This window comes from Oryzias latipes, chromosome 22 (genome assembly GCF_053564925.1).
Source record: "Oryzias latipes strain Hd-rR chromosome 22, Olatipes_Hd-rR_3.1".
NCBI classification, from domain to species: domain Eukaryota; kingdom Metazoa; phylum Chordata; class Actinopteri; order Beloniformes; family Adrianichthyidae; genus Oryzias; species Oryzias latipes.
Genome location: NC_136258.1, coordinates 13501492 through 13528334, shown reverse-complemented (window position 1 = coordinate 13528334; position 26843 = coordinate 13501492). Strand labels below are relative to the sequence as shown.

Below are 26843 nucleotides of genomic sequence, written 5' to 3'. Positions count from 1 at the left end.
CAATGCTGGACTCCCGGGGGCATGTTTAGCCCTAATTTACTCATCAGAAACACCAGAGTGTCTTTCAATAATCTCTGCAGTCCGTTGGTTGTTTGGGGTGGAGTCCTCTGTCGGAAAGCATGCCCTGGAATGTTAAACACTAATTCACCTCTGAGCTGGGGAGGTGGATAAAGTGATTGTTCTATCTGGGAGCTGATTAAAACAGGCTCTGGCCCGATTCCCCCCTCTGCGCTCACCTCTGACGTCCATCACATTCATTTCGGTATTCATGAGTGGAGGAGAAAGCAGGCAGAGCGGCTGGCGTATTACAGATAATAAGGCCAGCGGGCACCACATTCACTGCCACAGGTCCCCCCCCCCCAACCCCCCCAGCCCCAGCTCATTCAATTACTTCACAAGAGTTCTCTAAGGCACAGCTGCACTATGGGGGTAAAGAGGAGCAAATTGAGGTACATTCATGTAGACGCACAAACACACACCCTCACACACCTTGCTGCTACAAAGAAGTGGAGGAGGCATGGGCAGCCAGCAGATGAAGGTTCTCACTGACAGCCGTTTGCTTAGCAGCAAACACTTTCTCACACAAGTAAAATAAACTAAAGCTGCAGAAACTCTCTGTTAAGTTAAATAAGTTAAATCAAAAAGCTCAAACTTAATTTTGCTTTTTCTAAATGTGTTTTTATAATAACCTTTTTTTTAATCCACCTGCTGCTATTGCAGTTGGGATGGTAGGCGGCTCTCCATGGTGCTGAACATGGTGCTTAAGGTTTCAGCTTTCTCTGTGAAGCCATGCAGGTGACAGAATATGTGCTGACCTGATTGTGGTTTTAAAGAACTGAAGGGATTTCAGGTAAACGCTAAACTAGGGGTCTGCAACCTGAGGCTCTGGAGCCATATGAGGCTCCATTATGGCTCTTTAGCTTTGAAGTAACATCCTTTAAATAAACAAAATTGTAGTTTTAATCAACTTAGTTTTTTTCATTAGTGTTTATATTTTTAATATGTCAAATCAATGAGAAAAATGATGGTAAAAGATTTAAATTACTTTCAGAGTGGTTTATTTTTGTTTTGCTTTTAATACATAATTTTTGTATTATTTTCATAATTAAATAAAAGGTTCTACGCCAGTCTGTACATGTTTATAATAAAAAGAGAAAAAGGATGAAGGCACATCACAGTCATAATGGTAGAAAATGCCACGGTTGACTGGATTTTCTTCCATTTTTACTTCAGCGGGAGGATCATATTTGACACAGAATGTACAGTACTTTAAAGGGACTTGCAAGTGCTGCTGTCAAAAGTAAAGGAACTTTTATTCCATCATCCACCCCAGAAGAACATCAAGACTCACTCGAACACAGGTGTTAGCTCACCTCTGCACAAATAGTTTGCGTGACTGAACGTAGTGTTTTAGTCTGAATGCATAAGTATGCATGTGTGAACAGTGGTTGTTTTGTTTACATGTTGAAATGTTTGTATGTAAAGATTTTTGGAGCCAGCACGAATGCTTGTAACATTTGCATGTGTTTGTAGTCAGGCCCCGCCCCTTTTAGATTTTTTACACATCTACACCTGACACTAAAAATTATAAACTTCCAGCAACTTGTTGCTTTATGGTGCATTATGATTTTTACCCCCCCCCCCCGTTAATCACCCTCCTACCCCCCTCTCTAACATCCCTCTCTCTTCTTCCCTCCTCTTTTTTTCCATCCGGTCCAACACAAAAACTGTTACAAATATTATTAATATAAATAAAAAGGTCTAAAATATAGATATAAATACCTTGTGTGTGAGAATGTTCATAGCCCCTGTTGTACCAGTAAAGTATTTCCAACACAAGAGGCCTTCAGCTCTTTTTTGCTCAGCTGTTTGACAAGACAAGTTAAAAAAAAAAGAAGAAGAAAACATTTTAATTTTCATGTTAAATCCTTTTGGGGGTTTTTTCACAGTGATTCAAAGCTTCTGACTGGAATTTTTCAAATGTACAAATCAACCGTATTCCTGGCACACAAACATGAAGAGAGCAGTCTTTTCTTGACATTTGATTTGGGAATGCATCATTTCCCAAACAAAGAATTCCCAGAATCGACACACTCTTCATTAGAAGGCATAATTTGCATTCTCTTATAATTGTGCTGCTTCCTTGATTATTAAATGATCAGCCTAATTAGGGAGCATAATAGGGTTAATCAGACTCTGCTCGTCACACTTATTATTATTCCTAAAAAAAAAAAAAAAGAAGAAGAAGGAAAAAGATACGGTACTTGATTAATTATATCAGCCTTTTCATCAGCTGGGGTACCACTCCCCCCTCTGAAATTAATATCATGTTGTAAATGGAAGGAAGAAGCTGGCCGGACACAGACAGATGAAAGATTTCACTCAAATTAATTAAGCACTAATTATGCGGAGGGAGTTGGGAGCAGTTTGCATAATGAGCCCTATCAAAAGAGATCAGTCATGAAGAGGAGCTGCGGAGTTTCTATACGGCCTTCAGATGATGCACAGACACCGCCGCAGTGCATGAAGAGGGCTGCCAACCAAGTGGGAAGAGGGTTAAAGCACTTTAGGGCTCGAGTCGTGGGGTTGAGGAGTGTTTTGTTTGGTTTGTCAACATCACAAGCTCCCTCACTTGGACCGCAAACGTGGATTATTCCATTCTCACTTAAAGACATCCCATCTGCCCAGGGGCTGTGGGTGTGTTTTTTTTTTTTTTCATCTCAGCTTAAGAATCAGATAATGAATTCCCCAATTCAGCAAGAGCCGATAAGTACAGAATGTACCTTTAAAGTTAAGCTAATGACAAACAACCTGCCTCCTCGCTCCAGAGAGCTTTAAAGACCCTAATCACCTCCCAGTGCAATTCTAGTGGAGTTCAGTTATTGTTGATCAGGGACTACACTGCTGCGATCTTTTCAGACAATGGGGAAAGGGATTAACCGGACTGAAACTCTCCGTCTTAATCACCTGTTTAATCACTGCCTCTGTGCTGTGCAGTTACTGCAATAGTCATGGCAATCATGGCCCTGGCTGATCGGGGATCACTGCCCTTGAAGGTCCCCAAGTGAAATTACAAAGACTATGATTAGTTAATCAAATGAAGAACCCACTGTCCTTTCTCTATTTGTGTGCACACCTTATCTAAATGGAAATTGTATAGTCGAGACACTTCCAGAAGGACACATCTACATGTGAATTGAGCCCTCGGCAGTGAATACTGAATGAGATCTTTCATTCCCAATCATGGTGTTATGGCACTGTGGAGACTTCTGCACGTCTGAATGATATTTGTTTTCAGCGCTCGCATGAGTGATGCAATCACTCAGCCGCTTGCAGAGTAAATCAGGCAGCACTGGGCAGCAAATCTCCAAACGCACATAATAATGTGTGGCACAATGTCAAGATGCTGTTGAGGGAGAGGACACAGACAGAGTGGACCAGCATCTCTCCCAAAGTGCACCAATGAACAGAGGAAATCTGCTAAAAAAAAAAGGCCTTCACATGATCACTGTTGTAGCTTCTCCCTTTAAGTCCTGATGGAAACATTTGTGGGAGAGTTTTTAAAGATTTACTGTGAAGTTACACACTTGTGTTTCCTGGATTTTATAGAAACTGTACAGTCATGGTTTTACATTTTAATCAACAACTGTTAATACAGTATTTGATGACTTATAAGTGTGTGGTGCCAAATACCAATCCATGAAAACAGCAAATATAAACTTAAATAGCTATTCTAAATATTGTTAGAATTTTCATGCTAAAAAATGGACCCATAAAGAGTGTAGAATGTAAAGAAAATGGGATTCTACTCTGTTTGCACCCTACAGGTGGCAAATTCCACCTTTTCTTAATGCATTTACTGAAAAAAACTTACAAAACTTTATCATGAAAACAGTAGATCAGAAGGGTTTTTTCATCAGTGGTGTGTTTCTTTTACCTAAAGATAAAATCTAAACTTTTTTTATTTTGCCATTTAAAATGATAAATGAAAACTTATTTTAACACAGAAACCTTTTTTTTAATCAGCAAAAACTAAATGTCTTTAACATCTTTGCCAGCTTCAAGCATAAAATTGTGACATTTTGAACTTTTTAGGCTGTTTTGCTCTTTATGGTTAAAAACAATTATATTTTTTATTTATTCAGCTTAACTTTGAAGTGCTGTGGAAAAAAAAATCATAAATTTAATACAACACACATGCTTCACCTTGGTTCACCTTCAGCAAATTAAAATTGACCCAACTTGGTCTAGAAGCGAGCTTGTGTTTGGACATCTTTTTGTTTGCATCACATGTACATAAAAGGCAAAGACAGTAGAGACGAAACAGGAAGAGAAAACCAATAAAGTTTGCCAAAAAAATTACTTTCTGATCAATTTATACCTTTTTACTAACATAATTTTGGTCATATCTGTGTATTTGAACTGACACTGCTGTTACTTTCAGTATTTCTTTTATACGTATCTTTTACATCCCTAGTTTGACTTTAGCCAAAAAAGACAAAAACATGTAGTTTAATCTGCTCCAAACTCACATTTAACCTTTTGTTTCAGAAGTGTATTTAACTTAGGACAGAGTTTGTGATCCATTTTTAACAAATGGCAGAATCCAACAATGAAAAGTCCTCACTCACCATTAAAATCAGTGGTGGAATGTAAATAGAGACACATTGACAGTTTCTAAAGCTTATGCTAACCAAAATTCTGTTTAGGTAAACACTTAAAATCCTACTTTAACCCTTGTGCTATCTTAGATGACCCCACCCTTACATTGACGTGTTCTTCCTACCATGACAAAGGTGGAAAAGGTGGAAAGATTTCATTTAATCCATGGACACCAATGAGGTTCACAAATCATTGAAAAAAAAAGGTTCAGCGCACTGTCTAGTGGGTCTAGATGACCCAACTCCCAATGGTAAAGTGCCTAGGATAGCACAAGGGTTAAAACAGGTCAAATAATAAAAAAGTGTGCATTTGTTTGGATGTTTCCAGTTAAACTTTTTCTAAACATTGTTATTTTGTGCTTTTTTTCTAGTCAATTTCCTCAATAAACAGCACAGTGGCCGAGTTCACCTCAACCACCTGCCACCTGAACATTTCCTCTGCTACCAACGAGCCCCCCTTCAGAGCGATTAGACATAATCATTTTTTTAGCAGTAAGCGGAGCTTTCTGTGGCGTCTGTCAGACATGCTGTTGGACATTGTGACCGTTGTTCCTAAAGAGAAAGGAATGTCCATCCACGGATTTGTGATAACTTCCTTTCAGGGGCAGCAGACTTGACCTGCACATTCTTCCAAAAATCACAGCGATTATTTGTCAGTGACGGCAGCTCTTTGGAGGGCCGGGGGGGGGGAGGCGGGTCCCTGGAAGGTAGAGGGTCGTGAGCGTCCCAATCCATCTCTGTCTGCCAAGCCATTGATTGTGATTTAGGGCACGGTGCAGAAGATGGTGGGGTTCCTTTCTGATGAGCGATAGGAGGGGAACCCCTTTGACTCCCAGCACATGGCAAGCAGAGGCAGGGCTATGATGATGGGTCACAGGCAGCTGGTGGGGGGGCACCGCGTTTGTATGGAAGCAATGTGGGGGTTGTATTGATCACAAGATAGAAAGTGTCAGAAATCGGGAACAAAGCCTGCAAACAACCACGTGAGTCTATCACTTAACCCATCTATCACCCTCCCAGCTTTGTGCCAACGCTTTCTGTCTGGTTGTTTCATCAGTGTGGGACTCGTCATCAACAGAGCGATTCAATCAGAAGGGTTCTCTACATTTTTTGAGAATAAAACAAATTCACCAAGAAAACAGCAACAATTCTGAATAAAATCCCTTTAATAGACAAAACTTCGATTCAGGTAAAATAACCTGTTTTTGGAAAATGCTTCCAGAGTGTAAGTAATGTTCACTTGAAATATGTTTGTCAACAAGACATCAGAGTGGTTTTTATTTATCACAAATATTTATCTTTTTTGCCAATCTTTTGGTCAAAATTGCTTGATTTGGGTTATTTATTAAAAAGTGATTTAAACTCATTTATTGTTATTTTGTATTACATTTTTAACATCTCTGTCTTATATTTAATACAATTTATTAATTTGCATTCAATTTTGAACTTGTATCGGGGGAAAAAAACAATTCTGAGGAATTAAAGAGAATTTGGCTTAGATTCACAATAAAAACTTTCCAACTGGGCCTTTTTTTAATAATAATTTCAAATTTAAATTATTTAGAATCAGAGTTCTACAGTTTTTTACCCACTTCTTGATGAACCTTCTAGATTTTTTTCCAGCTCTGGGTCAGATTTTCCTTGGAAGGATGTTAAGCTCGGCCGCAGCTTCGCTCCATCAACCCGATCTGGCAGCTTAACTCCATAATGAACCTGAGACCGGCCGAGTTGGGAAATGCACTGTGCTTCACAGCATTTTTATATAATGAGGGGGGGTTATCTGCTGTTTACTCTATAGCATCCATCTAACCATCCATTAGCAATGCTCGCTTATCCTTTTAGAGGGTCATGGGGCAGAGGATCCACACGCAGAAGCTTCTAAACTTGCTGCTATGTGCCACACTTCAGATCAAAACAACCTGAAGCGAACACCTTGTTCCCCAAAGTATTTGGAAATGATGCGTTTATTGTTCCGAATGAGCTCATAATTCCACATTTCCCAGCGGTAAACAAACAGCGCTTGTTCTGTCAATCACAGGAAGTGGTGTCGGCCAGGTGGACATGTGGCCGGTAACCTGATCTGCTGTTGACAGAGCAGGGACAGGTGCTTCAGCCAAACTAATCCATACATGCATGCTAGACACAGGTCATCCATTAAGACAGATTGATTTGAAGCTTTAAAAGACCTTTCCTCAACAATCCCCGGCTGGCCTTACCTTTACTGTTGCCATGATACCAAATTGCAGTAATTCAGGATGGCCTGAATTTGAAAGGGAAAGGAATGTTGGCTGTTTGTGCAGCTAATGCTGGAAACATTTTGCCAGTTCACGGAAAGGTTGAAAGTTTGAGAAATGAACATCTATTGACAGCGTGGTCTTTTTCTCGATCAGAGAGGACGATTATTTACCAGAGGCTTCTGAATCTGCATTGTTTACGTTCTCATGGGAATGTGGAGAGAGGCGTCCGTTTTCCATAAAGCCCCTGTTAAAGAAAATAAAGTGTGATTCACTGTGATTCATTGTTATTATCAAACCCACTTCCGCGAGGCCCCAAATGCCAAGTAAAGGTTTACAGGCAGAGCCCAGACATCTGCTGCGTTCTGATTGGCCGAGGAGCCAGCAGTGGTCTCACCTGTTATCCACAGCTCAGTGCCTGGTAAACACCCTCAGCCGGACCTGCGGGGAGAAAGAGCCCATCTGGTCAGCAGCATTAACAGCCAGCTCTTTAACAATGGCTTCCTGCGATGGATGAAGGGCACAACAGGCCAGATCAGCCAATAAAAACAGGCTATGCATGATATTTAGCCTCAGACGCGGGGCTTAGTGGTTATACAGGTTGCCTACTGTCCGCTGAAGCAATAAAAACAAGAAGGCAATCTCCCAGAGAGGGAGGGATGCTGTGCATAAAGCTGTCTGCCTCTGCTATCCGGCTCATCATTTCTACATAAAAAAGGAGGAGTTCAAATGCAAAATGGAATTCATTTCCACCGAGCTTTCACATAAACAACAAGATTAACTGGTTAAAATCTTTACACAATTATTGCCCATTTTTCTAGCTTTCCCAGTTAGAGTGTCATTATTTGCCAGGAACAAGGATGGTGACAGCTAATTTTCTGGAAAGGGCGCAGAGGTTTTGTTTTTAATCGACTAAACAGTGTCACCCTGTGGCCATTTTTAATATTGCATCTGTGGGAGAAATTGTTGACATTGACAGATATTTGTATTTCATAAGGACTACAAATTTTGAGTCACACTTTGTCTTGAAGATGAGTTTTTATTGTAACCCGTGCTAACCCTCATGAGAGTCTTATTGGTTAGAAAATGTTTTATTAGAATTTTAAGGTGTTTTTTTTTAGGATAGAGATGAAAGAATCTGTAAATGAGATCCAGGGAAAACAAAGGGATTGTGAAGACAGAGAGGCTTGGGGTGGAGTTTGAACAGAAAGCAATGGGCTCTCTACAGCTGCCAGCACTAATGAGGATAATTACCCCAGTAATAACATTAGCCTATCTGAGGGAATGGAAGGGAAGGACAAGTGGTTGTCTTCAGTGAGTGTGTGTGCATGAGCGTGCACGTGCACGCCCTTCTATCTCACTTGTGGTTTCTTCCTCATTCCCTGAATCTCAATATCTCTTTGTTAGCCCGCAATAATTGTGTTTGGGCCTCATATCCGCCGTATCAGATTCGAGTTTGTACAAGGTAATTAGCAGAGGAAGGGAAGCCTCCACACCAGGAGGACAAATGCCCCCATGACATCATCCTGTCTCCACTCAGAAGGGGAAGCATTCTTTTTTTTTCTCCCCCTCTTCCTTACACCCATCTTCATCTATCTCGTCAGTCATCTGTCAAGGCGGAGAAGAATGGGGGCGTAAATTCGAGCAAAAGTTGATGACACTGGGAAGGAGCGGAGCTGGGATTAGGAAGATAAAGAAATGATGAGAGGAAGGAGAGTTAAAGGAGAAAATTGTGATCCGAGATGAGATGGAGGGCTGTGTTTTTGCAGCAGCAGGCCTGTAATCTCCAATCAGCTTTCACTAAAAGACATTGGGGGAAAGTTCCTCTGTGCTAATGCAGCTGCCATTCAGAAGGGGCCACTGCGTCCAGCTGGGAGTCTGAGGGATGAGGGGGGATTATCTGGCACTCAGGTGGAGAGAGATGAAGAGAATCAGACGGAGACCCTGCGGACGGTCACACCCTCTCTCAGTCTATTCATCAATTCTTCCCTCTCTTTTCCTTTCAGAGAACAAATGTAATGTACTCCGTCTTTTCTGGGTGGAGTGGTGGCAGCAGCAGGAAATGATGGAGGCTTTATCTCAGGGTGACTTCTGTCTATGGACAGAAAAGTCATTTTTATCAATCATGCCGGGTGATCAATTTCCCTGATAAATGTTCAACCATTCTGGCCTTGGGTGAATTTTAAAAGCGTAATTAGTTACTTATTTTAATGTATTCATAAGTTTTTTAATGTGTAAACACTTTTCTTAAATTGCTTTTATTGTTAGTCAACGGAAAAAAAACATGCAATTTTGGTGATAAAATAGATAACTGTTTTTGAGAAAACAATAAAGATGTTAAAGCTCATCCCGGAATTAAATCTGACCAATAAAATTATTATTTTTTAATTAGCTTTAACCCATTTATTACAATCTTCCACTGTTAGTGACTGTTCAATTGATTTATAAGAATTTTAAAAATGCACAAACATTTTTTACTGCCATTTTTTCACCAATTAACCAACATCCTTTTTCTGTGTAATTTTTTCCACTCATCAGCTGATCAGTGCAGTAAATTTAAGCATCAAGCCCTGAAGCCACCCATATCATCATTCCTCTTCCTCCATACATCAACTCAATGATATTGAAGATTCTCAGTCCTCTCTGTGCTTTTTATTCTTAAATCTAAATACAATTTTATCATAGTTTTATCTTCCAGATTAAATGCTGTTTTATAATTAATTCCAACATTTATTTCCCCCTTTATTTTTATTTCTTTAAATTCAGATAGAATTAAAAAGTTTGTGTTCACCTCTCCTGGATAATGTCTCATCTGTCTGACCTTTTTTGGAACATCTAACCCTATTTATTTATTTATTTAGAACACACGCAATAACATTATGTCACAAAAAGAAGGCAATAACAGAGAAAATATCTAGAGTATTTACATTACATACACAGTTAAACGTGCAGGGAGGTGAAAGACACCAGAAAGGTTATAATTGAGATCACCACCAAATAAAATTAATTAATTTAGAAAAAGAAAAGAAAAAAAACTTCAGATTTAATGCACGTTTTTTTAACATCTTATACTTTACTAGTTGATTTAGAAGAATTGTGTAAAATTTCTGCATTCAAGGAAATAGATTTCAAGTTTTTGCATGTTTAACATTTTAAAACTCAAGCTATTGTATGGAATAAGACAAAGACAAGAGTTCAGAATACAACCAAATGTCTCATGTTAAAGCCTAACTGTCTCATGTTAAAAACATTAAAAGAAACGCTCATATTACTTTCAGTCCTTAATTAGCTTTATTAGAAAAAAAAAGGTCAAGTTGTGCAAATTTTTTATAAATATCTCCTGACCCCTAAATCACAGCTTCACCAGCCATGATCCACAAGTAGATGAGTAGCTCTCAAAGCCCAAGAAAAAAATATCTGAAGGTTTAAAAAAAAAAATCCACTCAAGAATTATCTGATGTAATTAGGTAACGATAGGAACAAGTGCTGGAAGTTGAGAGTTTAGTTAAGATATTTATGCATAAAAATTAACATAAATTTAAAATATAAAAAGCAAAAATGTGAAAATGCAAACCCTTTTTGTGAATAATACAAAAACTCTATATTCATAAATATTATTTTAGTTGTTTTTTGCATATTTGTTGGTAACTCCTGTTGGCTTATCTATTACAGAAAAAAAGTAATTAGCTTGAAATATGTTATATAATTTAATTTCAAACTTAAAGATACTAATGTATCAAAGCTCCTTTGGAGTGAACATATTTTGCCTTATTTATCTAATGTAAAACATTATTGTTACTTTTATTACGTTGATTACTGTGGGCATCAAGAGTTTTACAGATATTACTTACAGGAAAATTCTATGTTTCATTTGTTCTGATTTCAATAAAAACAGATTTAACATTAAATCCTCTGTTTTTATTGGAAAATCCTCTCATTTTTTCACCATGAGGGTTTTGTTGAGCAAAAATGCATCATTGGGAGGAACACGGTGATCAAGTGATCTTTTTCTTTTCGTATAGTGAGATGTTTTTGGGTTGTCTGGGCCCGTGGAGGGTCACAGACAGGAGCGGCTGCATTTTAAGGTGAGCACTCTGGCTAATTCCTAAAATCTAACAGCAGACTGCACTCAAGGAGCGTGCACTTATGGAGAACACTAACGGCGCGTTGCACAATTTGACACATGGGTTTGGGGGGTTGAAGAAAGAAAAATGATGTACGACATTCCTGTGTCTCACCTACTTCACTCTCACTTTACTCTTATGTGTTGTACAAGTGTTCACTACGACCTGTCGCTCACAGCATGCCCATGTGCACGAACATTTTCACTCTCCATGACTCTCCACCCCATCACTCTCCTTCTTGGTCAAATAGCCCTTCCACAGCCTGGAGGTGTGGTTGGGGTCATTGTCCTGTTGAAAAATAAATGATGGTCCAACTAAACGCAAACCGGATGGAATAGCATGCCGCTGCCGATGCTGTGGTAGCCATGCTGGTTCAGTATGCCTTCAATTTGGAATAAATCCCCAACAATGTCACCAGCAAAGCACCCCCACACCATCACACCTCCTGCCCCATGCTTCACGGTGGGAACCAGGCATGTAGAGTCCATCCGCTCACTTTTTCTGCGTCGTACAAAGACACAGTGATTCTGCTTGTTGTCTTTCTTTAGCAGTGATTTCCTAGCAGATATTCTACCAAGAAGGCCTGATTCACACAGTCTCCTTTTGACAGTTGTTGTAGAGATGTGTCTGCTGCTAGAACATTCAAGAGAATATGTGCAAAGCAGTAATGAAAGCAAAAGGTGGCTACTACGAAGAATCTACAATATGACATATTTTCAGTTGTTTCACACCTTTTTGCTATGTATATAATTCCACATGTGTTAATTCACAGTTTTGATGCCTTTAGTGTGAACGTACAATTTTCATAGTCATGAAAATAAAGAAAACTCTTTGAATGAGAAGGTGTGTCCAAACATTTGGTCTGCACTGTATTACTTTATTCAAATCGTGGTGAATCAGGAGCAGACAAGATTGTAGTTGTTACGTACAAACTACAATCGCTGGGCCACAAAACTCCAGGTTGCAGCTGGAATTTGAACCAGGACCTTTTCTTTGTAAGACAAGAGTGCTAACCACCACCCCACCATTCAGTCTTTGAACCTAAATAACTTTAGAATTTACATCACAATTGTCAAATGAAAGTCTGAGGTACAATTTTTATGCCAAACTACTTTTACAGCATTCTTGGTTTGTTTTAAACATAAAAATAAAATTCTTTTAGTGAATGTCCATTGGAAAAAAAGCTCAAAGACCCTTCCTTATGTGTTTTCATTAATAGCTCTTTTTGTGAAAGCTTTATAATTAAATACTCTAAATATATACATTATTTTTTGCATTCAATTTGTCACAAGGATTAAATGTTTCTTATAATATTTCATAACATTTCATAGCCTTATTATTTCATAATAAGGCTTTAATTAAAGGGTGTAGTGTCTGACTGGGTTTGCCTCCTGCGTCACTGTGTGGCACAATTTGATTCACCTTTTAAATAAGAACTAAAAGATTGTGAGACACCACAAACATAAAACATTATATTTATTTATGCATATATTTATGAATTAACAAAGACAAATGGGAGCTTCTGTTCTGAATCCTCAACTCTCACTGCAATGTGCACAAGCTCTCTGCTTTGATGACGTGGCACTTTTTCAATGACATTTGACATGGAACACAGGGCAGGATATTCACAACAAACACTTCCTTGTGTGAGTCGGTAAAGGCGGGGTTTAATTATACTACGGTTTGCGTCAACGTTTGTGACGCACTCACGTTGCGAGCAAATTAAAGTTCAAATTAAACAGTACAATTAAAATCCGGTTAGTTCTTCAAAAATAAAACGGTCCGTTTTCCCTATTAGTCCACAAAACGATTACAATTTGATTTTAACTGCATGTATCTAAGATTGGATATACCTAACATATAGTTTTAGCTAATTCGTGAGAATATAAATATTTAATTTTACATTGAAGTGAATCTTGCTTTTATTTTGAAGGTTTACGCACGGGAACGTCGCGCACTGATTCACACCTCTTAACTCTTCTCCACGTTACACGGAAGTGAAATATGTTTATACCGAAGTCTACTCTGAATGAACTACACAAACCCCCAACTCTGCTGCTGCTGAACACATTCATCAAAATACTCTAAAGAAAACAAATAGGAGGAAAAAGTAAGTATTTTTTCAGTCTGTTTTATACTGTAAGAAGTGGGACTATTTTACGTTCGTAAAAGCCTAACTCCTAGTTCTTGTCGTGTGTACTGGGGTTTTGCTTAACTGAAACTGACAGAGTTGCAGAAAAAGTTCCGTAAAAATAAGATTTTTGTAACAAAAATCTGTGACGTTATTTTTTGTAGTTATTTATGAAAAACACGAGTTAATTTAAGGTTTTAAAATCGTGTTTTTCTGACTTTGGATACCCAGGAAAACAGTCTTTTTTATGATAAATTAAGAATATAAACACAAAAATGTAATTGACAAATTAAATTAAAAATGTTTGTAGCGTTTTATTTAAACAAAATATAATTGTTGATGTGGTCAGACAGGCTTGAACCTGTTGCCATGAGAATAAAACAGGTGAGTCAGGAGCTTACAAAGCTTAAAGAAGAATGAGGTTCCGACAGGGGCGGAGTCACACACCTGGGAGAACAAATATCAGCTATTTATGGATTCTTTTTCATAATGCATCCTTTTGACAGGCCCCAAAAATGGGAGAGAAGATTCTTGTCACTGGGGGAGCAGGATACATCGGGAGTCACTGTGTGCTGGAGCTTATCGAAGCAGGATACCACCCAGTTGTTGTTGATAATTTCAGTAATGCAGTACAAGGTGGGTTTCTTTTCTGTCCTCATGTAAGCATCGTTGGGACTCAGACACACTAATGTTGTGTTTTCATCCTGCTGGTGAAGGAGAGGGGACCGTGGCAGAGAGCATACGGAGGATAGAGAAGCTGCTGAACACCACCATTGAGTTTCATCAGCTGGATCTCCTGGACCGGCCCGGCCTGGAAAGCCTTTTCAAAAAAGTAAAATTATTTTTACACAACATCAGTATTATTTAAATGCTTACTTAAAATCCTCTCTAGATATTATTTCCTTAAAAGAAGGACCCCTCCTAGCAAATAAAAATTCACAGAGTTGGTTTTATTTTGTAGTTTTTCATGAAAATTAAACATCCATGGTGTATGTGACGTTTACTTTTTACTCATCTGTAACCTCATGCCTGTGCTGCAGCATACTTTCGCCGCTGTGATGCATTTTGCCGGCCTGAAGGCTGTTGGGGAGTCAGTGGAGCAGCCGTTACGCTACTACAAAGTCAACCTCACTGCTGCCATGAACTTGATAGAGGTCAGTTTCCACCTGAGCTTTTGTCATGCATTCAGATAGGAGTGTTCTGTAGTTTTTAAACTGCTTTCTAAGTCACTCTTTGCACCAAACCACTCCTTTATTGCTGACTCAACATTTGGAATGAGTCTGTTTGTATATGTACAGTAAGTGCACTTCTGTTTGCTTAAATTAGTCTTTTCATTTTTAAGGCAACCAGATTATTTTAGGTTGCCATAAAATAATCTTGCATTTTTATTTGGGTTTGGTTTCTCACTGCACTTTGGATAAAGGAGCATCAACCTAGTGTCACATTAGTTATACCAGCTGAGACATTATTGCCTGAAACAAACTTTGACCAAAAGGGAAAAAAATGAGCAGAGAAGAAAAGTCCATCTGCTTTATGTTGCTACTCGTCCGTTAGTGAAATAGCTGTGAGCTCCCATGTTTTCTCAAAACAGCACTTTTTTAAAAATAACATCTATTGGTTTGTGCTGCTTCTAATTGCACATTTACGGGTTTTTTTTGTGTGTGTTCATAGTAGGGGTGGGCTGATAAAATCAAGTAATCAATCGAGGCTTGGTAAATGTTATCGATCCATAAAAGTAGGGATCGATCTTTTATGCCTTTTCTTTTCCGGTGACCCAACGCAAAACAGCAGTAAAGCCAAAGTCCCTTAGCTTGATTCTAACGGATAATGCACATGTGTCAAACTCAAGGCCCGGGGGCCAAATGTAGCCCTCCATGTCATTTTATGTGGCCCGCAAGAGCATAAATTTTAATTTCCTAAAATAAAAATTTGGTGTGTATTTATTCATCTTTCTTGACGCATCATGTGACTTTAACCCTTGTATTATCCTCAGATATTACTAACACAATTTACCCTTGGGGTCAATCTGACCCCAGGGATATTTGCCTCCAGAAAATGATTTACATAAATTGTTAAGCAGCTGCTCTGACTGCCAAGTTAGTAGCCCAAAGCTAAAATCTAAGGAAAAAACAAACAATAACACCTATTTGGAAAGTTTTTTTGGGGGGGAAAAAAAAGAGCCAGTGAGGAATGTGAATGAGGGTCTTCGATTTTAAAGAAATATAAAGCTGCTGTTTATCGGCTAAACCAGGAAATTTCTAGTTGTTAGCATCCACTTTGACGTCTTCCTCACAAAGTCTAAGTTTAAACCAGCTGCAGACATTTTACAGTGAGTAAAGATTTGATCAAATAAAGTTCCTACAGGAAGCTAAGAAATGTCAGCACAGAAAATGTTCCTATTAAAAATAAATACACAACGAATCAGGATTTATGTAAAAACAAAATATCAAAAATCTTTTTGCCCTGAAAGATGATCTGAGTCGTATTTAGTTCTCAGTGTTATGAGATACTATGAAAAAAAATGTTGCTTTTATTGAACTTTTACAAATCAGAAACAACTTTTACAAATCAATAATTTTCCTTCATTGAATCCTCGTCATCTGCACACAAAAAATTTATTTTCAGATTTTTTTAAACTAAATTTCTTGTAGTAGAATTTAAACATTGAAAAATTGGGTTTTCAGCAACCGGAAGCTAAAAAATTTGAAACTGCAACTTGGGCCCCGTTCAGACCAGTCCAAGAAAATATCGTCTGACATTAAACTGGTCTACGGCTTGAAAAAAGTTGGAGACCACTGCTCTAAAGGACAATTTTTTGCTCAATTATGGAATAAAGTGTAAAGCGTGAGCTCCACCTAGTGGCCAAACTGAAACGACCTCCAGGAGAGGCAGAAAATAATGATCTGTGCAGTTTTGTTGGAGCTTCTCCTTTTTACAATTTTACAATATGTGAACTGTATCAGATTCATATGAACATCTTCAAAACATATATAGATTATTTTTGGTGTAATTCAAAATCATATCGAGTGGAACATGAATCAAATCCATCCCGGCTCTGGTGAATCAAATTGAATCGATTCTGGGAATCATCGGTGATACCCAGCGCTAGTACGTACCAGAGTTGGTTTGGATGAGTCGTCACCTTTTGTTTTGGAAGTTATTAAAGCCTATCTGCGCTTTGGTGCAGACCAAGCATGCAAACCACGGTGAGTTTGAAAACGTGGGTCATAATCGTGAACTCTGGTGCAGTTCACAACAGCGCTAACTTAAGTGGGCGACCATCAGACCAAAGAAGCAAAGTAATGCGAAAAAGTGCCAAAAGATTGGTGTGTGAATTTAAAAAAGTAGCCTGCAGTTCAAATTTTTTAAAACACATTGGAAAATGTCTCAGGAAATGACAAAAACAAACTTTTTTTCACTTACCAATCCTCATTTTGGCCAATACTGCCACCAAAGGAGCAGTTATGGTAAAGAGAGGTAGTTTGTAATCATGAGTGCAGTGTTAAAGGAGACCAAACCAAACTAAAGTCTACATTTTTGGACTAATTCCAAGTCCATTGGACTTTTCTGGTCTGAAAATGCTTATTATCGTCCTGCTGACTGTATGTTCCATGTTTCTGTACATCTCCACGTGTCTCAGGTCATGCAGGCTAACAACGTGCGCAACTTGGTCTTCAGCAGCTCAGCCACAGTATACGGAGACCCCAAGCACCTCCCCATAGATGAGCAGCACCCCGCCGGAGGCTGCACCAACCCTTACGGCAAAACCAAGTTCTTCATCGAGGAAATTATAAAGGATCAATGCAAAGCAGAGAAGGTGCTAACCACAGATTCAAAGATGCACAACCTTTTCTCCTTACGTGCTCATCATTAAATCCATGTGAGTAGGACTGGAATGCTGTGCTGCTCCGTTATTTCAACCCCATCGGAGCTCATTCCTCTGGTCTGATTGGAGAGGATCCTCAGGGTATCCCCAACAACCTGCTGCCATATGTTGCCCAGGTACCAGCAATCACTACCAAACACACAACAACATCCAGACAACTACACAACGCATAAAGCAGTCATTTGTTAAATGCGTTTTCTGTGTTGTTAGGTTGCTGTTGGGAGGAGACAGTGCCTGAGCGTGTTCGGAAATGACTATGACACGGTCGATGGCACAGGTACTGTGGAAGCCTTTCATTCAGCTGTCTTTTATTTTGAAGGATGCTAACACTTTTTGTTTTCAGGAGTGAGAGATTACATCCATGTAGTTGATCTGTCAAAGGGTCACATAGCAGCTTTAAAGAAGTTGAAGGAAAACTGCGGGTGCAAGGTGCTTAAAAAGATACTTTCCAACCATTTTTGAAAAAAAGAAATGACACTGATGCTCTGGAATATTTGCATTGCTCTGTTTAGGTTTACAATTTGGGAACTGGAAAAGGCTACTCTGTTCTTCAGGTAGTTAAAGGGATGGAGAAGGCATCTGGCAAAGAGGTGAGTTACACAAAAGTTGTTTTGCTTCAATACTTCACCGTATTAAATCTACTTTGTAAAATAATTTTATGGGCTTTAAAGATTTCTATGGCTGAGTCATGTTGCAAACACTGTTTCTTCTGTAAAGATCCCATACAAGATCGCCCCCCGTAGAGGAGGAGACGTAGCATCCTGCTATGCTGACCCTAAGCTAGCTGAGGAGGAGCTGGGATGGAAGGCTGAATTTGACATGGAGAGGATGTGTAAGCTCCACTTATTGACTCTAAATTAAAACTGGACGGAGTGTGACGTCACTCATAGAAAGTGACTTACTTCTGGCTCCAGTGAAAAAAGGTTGATTCAATTTTTCGTGACACGGACACTGGCACGTTGGAGCCAGATAACATCAGTAAGCAGTGATGGTCCGAGTCGATCTGAGTGATCATTTCTATGGCAAACCATTCTGGCCAATCAGGAGAAAGCTTGTTGAGAGGCCACACCCCTACCACTTGAAAGTGGGCTCGGGAGAATCTGTCAATCAAACGTTCAATCTGAGACCTCTGAGTCATCTGATTGCCCAGTTTAAAACTTAAATAACTACAGAAAAAATAGGATTAGCAAGAACATGTTAAAAAAAGGTTTTAGGGCAAAAATGGTTATTCTGCCAGATATAATGACTGAGTAATAGCTACTTTATTTTACTATAGAAGTCTATGGCTTCTTGGAGTCAGCAGGTACTTCCTGTTTAGAACCCAAGCAGGGATGGGTACCTCAGTCCAGTTCTCATATACAGTCAATGGCTCCATCACACCGTGCAGTCTGATAATCTGCAGAAAATACATTCAATTAGCTGCGATCATTTTTCAATAATCTGTGCCATCTTTATTTTTTCTTCCTCATTTGCATTCAGGTGCAGATCTGTGGCGCTGGCAGTCCATGAACCCCACTGGATTTTCCAAGAGCACCAGCTCTTGATGAATGCTGGGGGGTGTTATTGATTATTTTGTGTTAATCCACCAAAGCAGATACTATTTTTTTGTCATGTCATAAATGCAACATAAGGCCTCAAATTTGAATTTCTTTCTATTATTTTTGGAATTTGTAACTAAAATCTATTCAACAGATTTTTTGTCTTTATTTGGTTGTTTCTGAACAGCAGGGATTCTTTTCTTAACTTTATAATTATGGAAGCCATAAAAATGATGAATAAAATAATTTTCTAACAGTAAAATTGTGCTTTCTTTTGAAATGTATTAATTGGAAAAACCCCTAAGGACATATTCTTTAAGATTATTGGTGCTGTATTTTTTTATTTTTTGTGGGGTTTTTTTTTTTTCATACGGATGGAGAAAGAAATATGTTGTAATAAGAGGATACTGGAGGAAATCATGGTAAGGTGAGCATGAATTCCTGCGTGATCTCGAGTGGGTATGGTCGTTTTTAGGCTGAGGTACGTGCTGTTCCTGTAAAAAGGCACTGGGGCTTTAAATGGCTCCCTGAACCCTCGGGCACCCTGTTAATAAACACCCACGTCAGCACGGAGCTCCAGTCTCTCTGACCGGGTTTCGGTCTTTAGGGCTGAGCAGGAAGTGCCTGGCTGTGGACCCTGGACGGGGAGAAATAAAAAGCGGAGGGGGAGGGTCAGAAAAGGCACAAATAATCATTTAAATAAAAAAAATGGATATAGAGGTAGATGCAGGGGCAAGTAGAGTGTGCCGGGCGGCGGGTGAATCCAGTCACCAGTGAGTATCGATGCTTTTCTGACGGGGTATATATATCAGGGCGTCAGCGGGTCCTTGCCGACACCTCGCGCCTGCGAAGGCGTCGCTCGCTCCGGGCAGCAGGCGAAAGCTGCTCGCTGTGCTCCGGACCTCCGGAGAGGAGTGGGGGCGCCTCTCGCGGATGGAAACGGGCGTTTGTTTCATCAAACTGATTCGTGGTGTGGACATGTTTATCTGAGCTCGCGGCGTGCTTCGCCGCTGGAGGAGGTCGGTGTCTTTTCTTTTTTCTTTTTTTTCCATTGTGTGCTGGCTGGAGCCTGAAGTGGGCGTCGCTCCAGGACAGACGGGGCTGCTCCGGATCGCCGCTACCCGCTTTCCTCTCGTAGGACTGCAGCGTTCTCGTGTCCGTTTGGAGGTCGCGCGCGGCCGAACGAAGGGGAAATTGCTCGATTAACACACGAGACTCGGTTCTGAGTGTGATTTGAAGTACCGGAGTGTTTCAGGCGGGTGTTTCGCCGAGGGTTATCGGGCGCTGCGGAGCTTTTCGAGGCGTATCGCGATAATGAAGGACGCATTTAAATCCATCAAGTCAGTCCAGACAGGAAAAATGACTTGCTGGGTTTTTATAAAGTAGTCTGTCTTTCAAATATGAGCTTTAGGCAAATTATTAGTATGCCTTTCGTTGTTTTTTTTAATGGCTTCTATTAGCTGCAGAAATCTTTATTTATAACTGTACAGTATATTTGATTCATCATTCATTTAACCAACAGGGTTAAATAAAGGGTTTGTTACCCGCCCTTCCTGATAGAGTCGGGTGTAATCCATTATAAAGCATTTCCTGATTGATGGATCACCCAGCCAATCAGAGCGCAGAACGGTGGGCCGGTCTTCCTTCAACATGATCCACTGCACAAAGATGCTGCCAGAGTAGAACTTTAGGACATCTTATGCTTGTTTTTTAATAGCTACTTAATTACTGACATTTCTATGGAGCCCTGAACCCGCAAATTTATATTTTGTGCACAAATTTGAGGATCAGTTCCTTCTACTAATTTGTGGCCTACAAAAACAACATTCTGTGGGAAAAATACATGTGTGCACAAAATGCTAACAAAATATGGCTTTAAAATACAAATTTCTGTGCAATAAATACACATTTGTGCACACATTATGCCAATTAGTGTACACAAATTTGTGCACACTAATTTTTGGCCACTAGTTTTTCCTACAAAATTATAGTTAAATATTCATTTGTGGCCACGAAATAACGGAGCCTTGGAAATGACATTACAAAAATAAATAAATGGTTCCCTCACATGTATTTTTAGTTTTTTTTTGCACAAATTAGCATTTAGTGGCTACAGAATAGTATTTCATGGGGACAAATAAGAGTTTTAAGGGGGAAATTAGCATTTTGTGGCCAAATATTTGTATTTTGTGGCCACAAATTAGTAATGTAACTTGAAGATGCTAAAATACTATTTTATTTGCTAATATTAATTTTTGGCCATAAATTAGTATTTTCTACACACAAAGTAGCATTTTTTTTGGCCCACAAATTAGCATTTTGTGCGCACAAGTTAGAATTTTGAGGCAATGAATTTGTATTTTTTGGGCACAAGTTAGTATTGGAACTTGAAGATACTGAAATACTCATTTGTTTGTACTAAAATGTAAAAAAATAATAAAATGGTCATTTGTCTACACAAAATACTAATTCATGGTTACAATTTTTTAAATGAGTAAAAATTTTGTTTCATTTAGAGCTCTGTACATTTCCCCCGTGCCTTTTAAAATACTAAGTTGTGACTACAAAATGCTCATAAATTACTAATTTGTATCCACAAAATGCTAATTTGTGACCACAAAAGGCTTATTTGTGTGTACAAAATACTAATTTGTGGCCACAAATGATATATTTGCAAACATGGCGTAGTCTGAATATGCAGTCCTGGGGGGTATTCCAGAAAGCAGGTTATGCTAGCTCCCACGGTAAGTTTGAGGCTAAGGAAGTTGATAATCTGTTCCAGAAATGGAGGTATGTTTCAGGGTATGTCAAGTTGCCATGGCAACTCATGCTCATAACATAACCTGGGGCCTCATTTATAAAACTTTGCGTAGGATTTGCGTCAGAAGTGGCGTACAGATGAAACATAGGACGTGCGTACGCACAGAAATATTCAGATTTATAAAACCGTGCGCACGCACATCCTACGCATCTTTCCCTTAATAAATCACAATCAATTCTAAATGCAGCGCAGCTTTTGCGGCTTCATGACACGCCCATAGTTGCCCATAAATAGTCCGCGAAACGCCCACAAATGAATATTCATGGATTGCGAAATCATGGCAAACACAGAGAGGAAATGAAAAAAAACGTAACTTCACTCAATGTGAAGTAGAAGTTATCGTTGGTGAAGTGGAAAAGAGGAGGAAATGTTGTTTGGAGGGCACAGTGTGGGCATTACTAATGCCAAAAAGGCACTTGAGTGGCAAACGGTGGCAGACGCCAAATGCTGTAGCCTCACAACCTCGGACCGTGGCCGAAATAAAGAAGGAATGGTCGGACATCAAAGTCGAGGCATAAAAAACGTCTAGCGCTGCATCGCCAGAGTGTCTCTGCCACCGGGGGGGGGGGGGGGCACCGGAGCGCCAGATGCACCAGGTGACACGCGTGGTTCCTCCGAGTGCTCTTCTGTAACGCCGGGCCCAAAAGCCCGCAGAGGTCCAAGAGGACGGCTCGAGGAAGTCGGAACCGGCTCATAAGCCACTCGTCCTCGTTTGCCAGCTAGTCTTCTTGCTGTCTAAAGATGCGTTCACTCTGAATTCTTCAATTTGCCACATCTTCTAAGAGCGCAAGATCAGCCATTGTGCGTCATTACGCATTGTGATGGGGCATTTTATTTCCATCCATTTATTACATCTGACAAGCTACAGATGTCGGTAATAATCGACGTGGAAATGGGAAATTGATCAGCGCAAATGTAATTTCTTGTTGCTTTCTGAATGGTTGAGACATACGCCATACATTGTTTCATCAAAAATAAAACAAACTAAAGGCATATGCATGAATACCATAATTCCGTAACTGATGAAGAAGGTTTTACTATGAAAGCAACTTTCCCCAGTGGACAATTAGTACGTCTGTCCGTCCGTCCGCACGCCCGCAACTATCTGCTCCGCCAGACGGACACACTGACGGGAATATCAGTTTTGTACATTATTTCGTTCTGTTAACTATATTGTTTATGAGGATGAATTGCACAACATGCCAATATTGCAGAACATATTTCACTTTTCTTTTTGCAAATAAGTGTTCATTTGAATTTCTGTTGTAATTTTCGTTTGATTTTTTTTGTTTGTTTCACTGCTGAACGATCAAACGGGTGTTCGTGTAGGTTGTTAATTGTAAGACTTGCTTTGTGAAGTCGTCATGTAATTTCTGAGAAGCAGTGTTGTCATTTTCACTTTCACGTGTTTCTTCCATCTGCCGACGGTGTCGCCGTTTCTCATTTCACCCGTTTTTGTGCGTACGCCTGGGTCAGAGCTTGCGTGAAGGACCGCACATTTTCCCGTCAAGTTTGCTTTTTATAAATATCAATTATTGAGTAGAGAGTGGCGTACGCAACGTTTATAAATGAGGCCCCTGGTCTGGAGCAGGTTTAGGTGAAGGTTGGTTTGTTTTCAGAGAGGTGAAGCAGCATGACGTGTCCATTTGAAGATGATTTAGTGGATCAAGAAGCTCAGATAATACTTTTTCCACCGTGAGATGGTGATAAGACCACATATGGATGTAGGAAAAATAAACTTTTTACTTTGATCTAACTTTGCTTTAGTTAAGATAAAAAAAATTTTTTTTGTTAAGTTAGCTTTAAAATAACACTTAGTTTTCAGACAGTTATTTTCCTTTCATTCAAATTAATTTATTTAAGTAGGTGTAACTTTGGTGCTGCTGTTAGATCGGCACCGCAAGGGATTGTGGGATACCATTCCCTTTGCCTGTCTGGACAGATTTGGGTTTAAGTGTGGCTTTTGACCAAATGTGTTTAGATGTTTAGCTGTTTTACAGTGTTTTGCCGTGTTTTGATGAGTTATTTTGTCCTGCTATGCTTAACTCTCTGCTCCTTGAGTGAGAGGGAGGGAGAGGATGATGAGTTTAAATAGCACCCCTACTGCCAACTGCTGTAATGACAATGATTGAAAGTTTCTAAATGAATGTACTCATTTTGTGCATATTGTTTCGATCTTTTTATTTTTATACAAATGAGAATATCTGCCGGCTCAAACTTAAACATCTGAGAGTTCAAGAATTATAATTAATTAAGATGGGAAAAATATTAATTGAATTGGAGTAATATGACATTTAGTTAGATAAATATGTAAATTTGAGTTGTATAAACAATTATTGAGTTTTATAGACGTAGGAAATTAGGTTAAATAAATTTATCTCAATTACTTGTTACCAATAGAAGTAATTCATTTAAGTTGGCAAAATTGGATAAGTTTAATATATATATATATATATATATATATATATATATATATATATATATATATATATATATATATATATATATATATATATATATATATGCATCACAAGTAAAATGGAAATAAGATCAGAAACTCGTGCGTTTAATTTGTCTGTTCTTTTTCTACGTGCAGAAACTCTTCAGACGCCGTCATTAAAATGTCCAACTCCGTCTCACTAAAGTGTAGCGCTCTCTTTTTTTCACCACGCGTTTCCATGGTGACTCTGGAAATCGGCGATCCATTGAGAATGTCTTTATGTACATGCCGTGCACGTGCATTAACCCAGGCTTACCAAGTCGAGCGTAATTACACCAACTCATATCCGGTCTTTTGGACCCGACATACCAAGAGTAAGCAAGTTCAGGCGGATCTCAGCCAGAGTTCAGGCTTAAACTCAGGGTACTTTAAACATGCTTCCTGGAATACCCCCCTGGGGTTTCTGTCTTGCAGTGCCCAGACCTTCCAATCCAGATCCAGTCCTCTTGTCCTGCATGTTTTGTCGAACGTCTTTTTCTGTAAATCCTGATGATTTTAGTCCCTGTGGTTGGAATCAGGTGTGCTGCAGCAGGGGAATTAATAAAATAAACAGTGCATGGATCACTGCTCTGACCCAGAATTACAGAAGCAAGCTGCCGCTGATTTATTTTTTCTGTCTCACCAGATCTAGACATGAATTTAGAAAAGTAGTGAGCTGTGCGAACGCTGTGGTGTTGTGTCCTGCAGGCAACCTCAGAGGTGGTTCAACACGGCTGACATCACAGTGGCTCACCAAAGCAACCTACTGAAGCAGCTCAACCAGCAGCGCCGTCAAGAGCTGTTCTGTGACTGCAGCGTGCTGGTGGAGGGGCAGCTCTTCCTGGCCCACCGCAACATTCTGTTTGCCAGCAGCGGCTACTTCCGCATGCTGCTGTCCCAGAGTTCCGACAGTTCCCTCGAGACCGTCAATGCCACTTTTGACGCCTTCAGCCCAGAAACCTTCACCATTATCCTGGACTTCATCTACTCGGGTCAGCTGGACCTCTCCAGTCACAATGTCATCGAGGTCATGTCCGCAGCAAGCTACTTACAGATGAACACTGTCATCAACTACTGCAAGAACTTCATCAAATCCTCCTTGGACATCAGTGTTAAAGAAGAAGACAGCGACCGGGGCCTCAGCTTGTCTGAAACCTGTAGTTTTGCCAGCGGAGCAGGTGAAGAGTCTGCAGAACAGCCACAGCCGGGACCCGGTTCTGTCAGCCCGCCACCAGCACTCTGGACCCGCGACAACTCCAGGTCCCAGTCTTCCTTTAAAGACCCGGAAAGGGAGGTTTCTGCCTCAGCCTTGAAGACCAGCCCCAACAGTCCTGAGATTAATGCAGAGGCAGATGACCTGCAGGACCCTCAGGACCCTCTGTACACATTACCCGGATCGGAGCGCCGGCGTGGAAGAGCGGCGGCTAAACGGAGACCGTCCATCAGCACCCGTTCCAGCCAACAGGAAGACCAGGACCTTCAGGAGCCAAGGACACTAAAAGTTGAAAATATAGACGAGCTTTACGCCTCACTGCCACAAATCGTGGGTGTTGTCGGGCATTATAACAAAGGTTTGTTGGGAAATGCCTTTAAATAAAATAAAAATTTAAAAAACAAAAGAAATTCCTAATATTTGAGATTTTTATTGATTTCTTTTCAGATTCGAATCCAGTTATGCGCTTTAAATGCCCCTTTTGTACACACACGGTGAAGCGGAAGGCAGACCTGAAGCGTCACCTGCGCTGCCACACCGGCGAGAGGCCTTACCCATGCCAGGCCTGCAACAAGCGCTTCACCCGTCTGGAGCATCTGCGCAACCACTTTGAGACGGCAAGTCTACCCACAATCAATATTATGCGCAGAAAAACAATAACAAGTTTATACACCAAATCTCAATACATTTCTGGCTTTTTTTTACAGATTCACCAAGCCAGGAAGCTGGTATGCAGGAAGTGTAAGTGTCAGGTGACGGAGGAGACCGGGCACGTGGTGTGTGAAGGAACCCGACGCTACCGCATGTGCACGGCCTGCATCCAGGAAGTGGGCTGTGACGACATCCCCCTGGAAAGTCTAGGGGAGTCCAAGGAGGAGCCGGCCCTGTTACTAGGCGTGGATGGGGAGGAGGAGGGAGACAGCAAGAGAAGCTGGATGATGAACGATGAAGATGAACTTGCAGAGGACTCTGGGGCAGACCTCATCATCCAGCAAGTGGACGACAGCGATGAGGAGCTGCAGTGAGATGGGGACGTTGTGTGTACACATGTGCTCTGTGCATTTGCTAAAAAGAAAAAAGATGAAGCATCAAAATTGAAGCTGGTGATGTAAATACAAACTATTATGATGTTGTAAGAGCCAGTTAGTTACATACAACTTATTAATCTTTCATTTCAATATGGTTTTTGTAAATTATTTTAAAGATATGCAGTATCCAAAGCATGTATATTCTGTTTTTCACTTTATTCTGTCAATTATAACCTTTTAAGCCAGTGTTTTTAATCTTTTAAGGCATGAAATCACAGCTTTTTTGGAAATTTCTCTTGGCATTTATGCCGAACAAAGTGACTCAAACTGGATCGCTCAATGGCTTCCACGGAATTGTGGAGAAATGAGAGCAGATCTTCCTTTTTAAGTGTCTGTTGCAAATACTTGTTCTTGTTTATAAAATGCACTAAGTTTTAAATTTATTAAATTATTGGTTTAACTGTTTTTAGTTTTTTTTTTACTTTTTGACACAATAAAGATATTTTTATATTTTTGTTTCTTTGTCCTTAATTTTAAAAAACAGCATTAAATTAATTTCAATGTTCACCTTTGACAATACATTTTCAAAAATATAGAAAAATGGAAAAACACAAAAATTGGTGATCTGTTGGTTTTTGTTGAATTGTGGATCTAACTGTTTTGACTTTCTTACCTTATCAGTTACTTAATTTCAAACAAAAGCTAAAAGTTGCATCAGTCAAGTTATT

General features: G+C 39.8%; 2 protein-coding genes across 4 annotated transcripts; both read left to right on the top strand.

Annotated features, from left to right (window-relative positions):
- Window positions 1–12955: 12955 nt before the first annotated feature.
- gale (UDP-galactose-4-epimerase) lies at window positions 12956–18836 on the top strand. Of its 2 annotated transcripts, none has more exons than XM_004082379.4 (11): window positions 12956–13129; window positions 13657–13786; window positions 13867–13982; window positions 14191–14304; window positions 16791–16967; window positions 17039–17152; window positions 17247–17313; window positions 17380–17465; window positions 17549–17626; window positions 17754–17868; window positions 18516–18836. In XM_004082379.4, exons 2-11 carry the CDS (start codon window positions 13666–13668, stop codon window positions 18578–18580), a joined length of 1053 nt encoding a protein of 350 aa, XP_004082427.1. In that variant the 5' UTR covers window positions 12956–13129; window positions 13657–13665; the 3' UTR covers window positions 18581–18836. The 2 variants fall into 2 exon arrangements, with proteins under 2 accessions (XP_004082427.1, XP_078796827.1); XM_078940701.1 differs by lacking the exon at window positions 12956–13129 and adding an exon at window positions 13218–13534.
- A 284-nt stretch (window positions 18837–19120) lies between these two features.
- On the top strand, window positions 19121–26625 carry zbtb8a (zinc finger and BTB domain containing 8A). 2 transcript variants are annotated; one of them, XM_004082380.5, is made up of 4 exons: window positions 19121–19347; window positions 24583–25445; window positions 25535–25704; window positions 25795–26625. In XM_004082380.5, the coding sequence occupies exons 1-4, from the start codon at window positions 19283–19285 to the stop codon at window positions 26110–26112; spliced, it is 1416 nt and encodes a 471-aa protein (XP_004082428.1). In that variant the 5' UTR covers window positions 19121–19282; the 3' UTR covers window positions 26113–26625. The 2 variants fall into 2 exon arrangements, with proteins under 2 accessions (XP_004082428.1, XP_011488822.1); XM_011490520.4 differs by lacking the exon at window positions 19121–19347 and adding an exon at window positions 19420–19593.
- Window positions 26626–26843: the final 218 nt, after the last annotated feature.

What these genes read in the sequence shown, in the direction of transcription:
- gale (XM_078940701.1), top strand. Translation starts at nt 13,490, where the DNA reads ATGTGGTCAGACAGGCTTGAACCTGTTGCCATGAGAATAAAACAG. An exon ending in TTTCAGTAATGCAGTACAAG is followed by an intron (nt 13,787 to 13,866) that starts GTGGGTTTCTTT and finishes CTGCTGGTGAAG; the next exon opens with GAGAGGGGACCGTGGCAGAG. An exon ending in TGGAAAGCCTTTTCAAAAAA is followed by an intron (nt 13,983 to 14,190) that starts GTAAAATTATTT and finishes CCTGTGCTGCAG; the next exon opens with CATACTTTCGCCGCTGTGAT.
- zbtb8a (XM_004082380.5), top strand. Translation starts at nt 19,283, where the DNA reads ATGGATATAGAGGTAGATGCAGGGGCAAGTAGAGTGTGCCGGGCGGCG. An exon ending in GCGGGTGAATCCAGTCACCA is followed by an intron (nt 19,348 to 24,582) that starts GTGAGTATCGAT and finishes TGTGTCCTGCAG; the next exon opens with GCAACCTCAGAGGTGGTTCA. An exon ending in TGCGCAACCACTTTGAGACG is followed by an intron (nt 25,705 to 25,794) that starts GCAAGTCTACCC and finishes TTTTTTTTACAG; the next exon opens with ATTCACCAAGCCAGGAAGCT.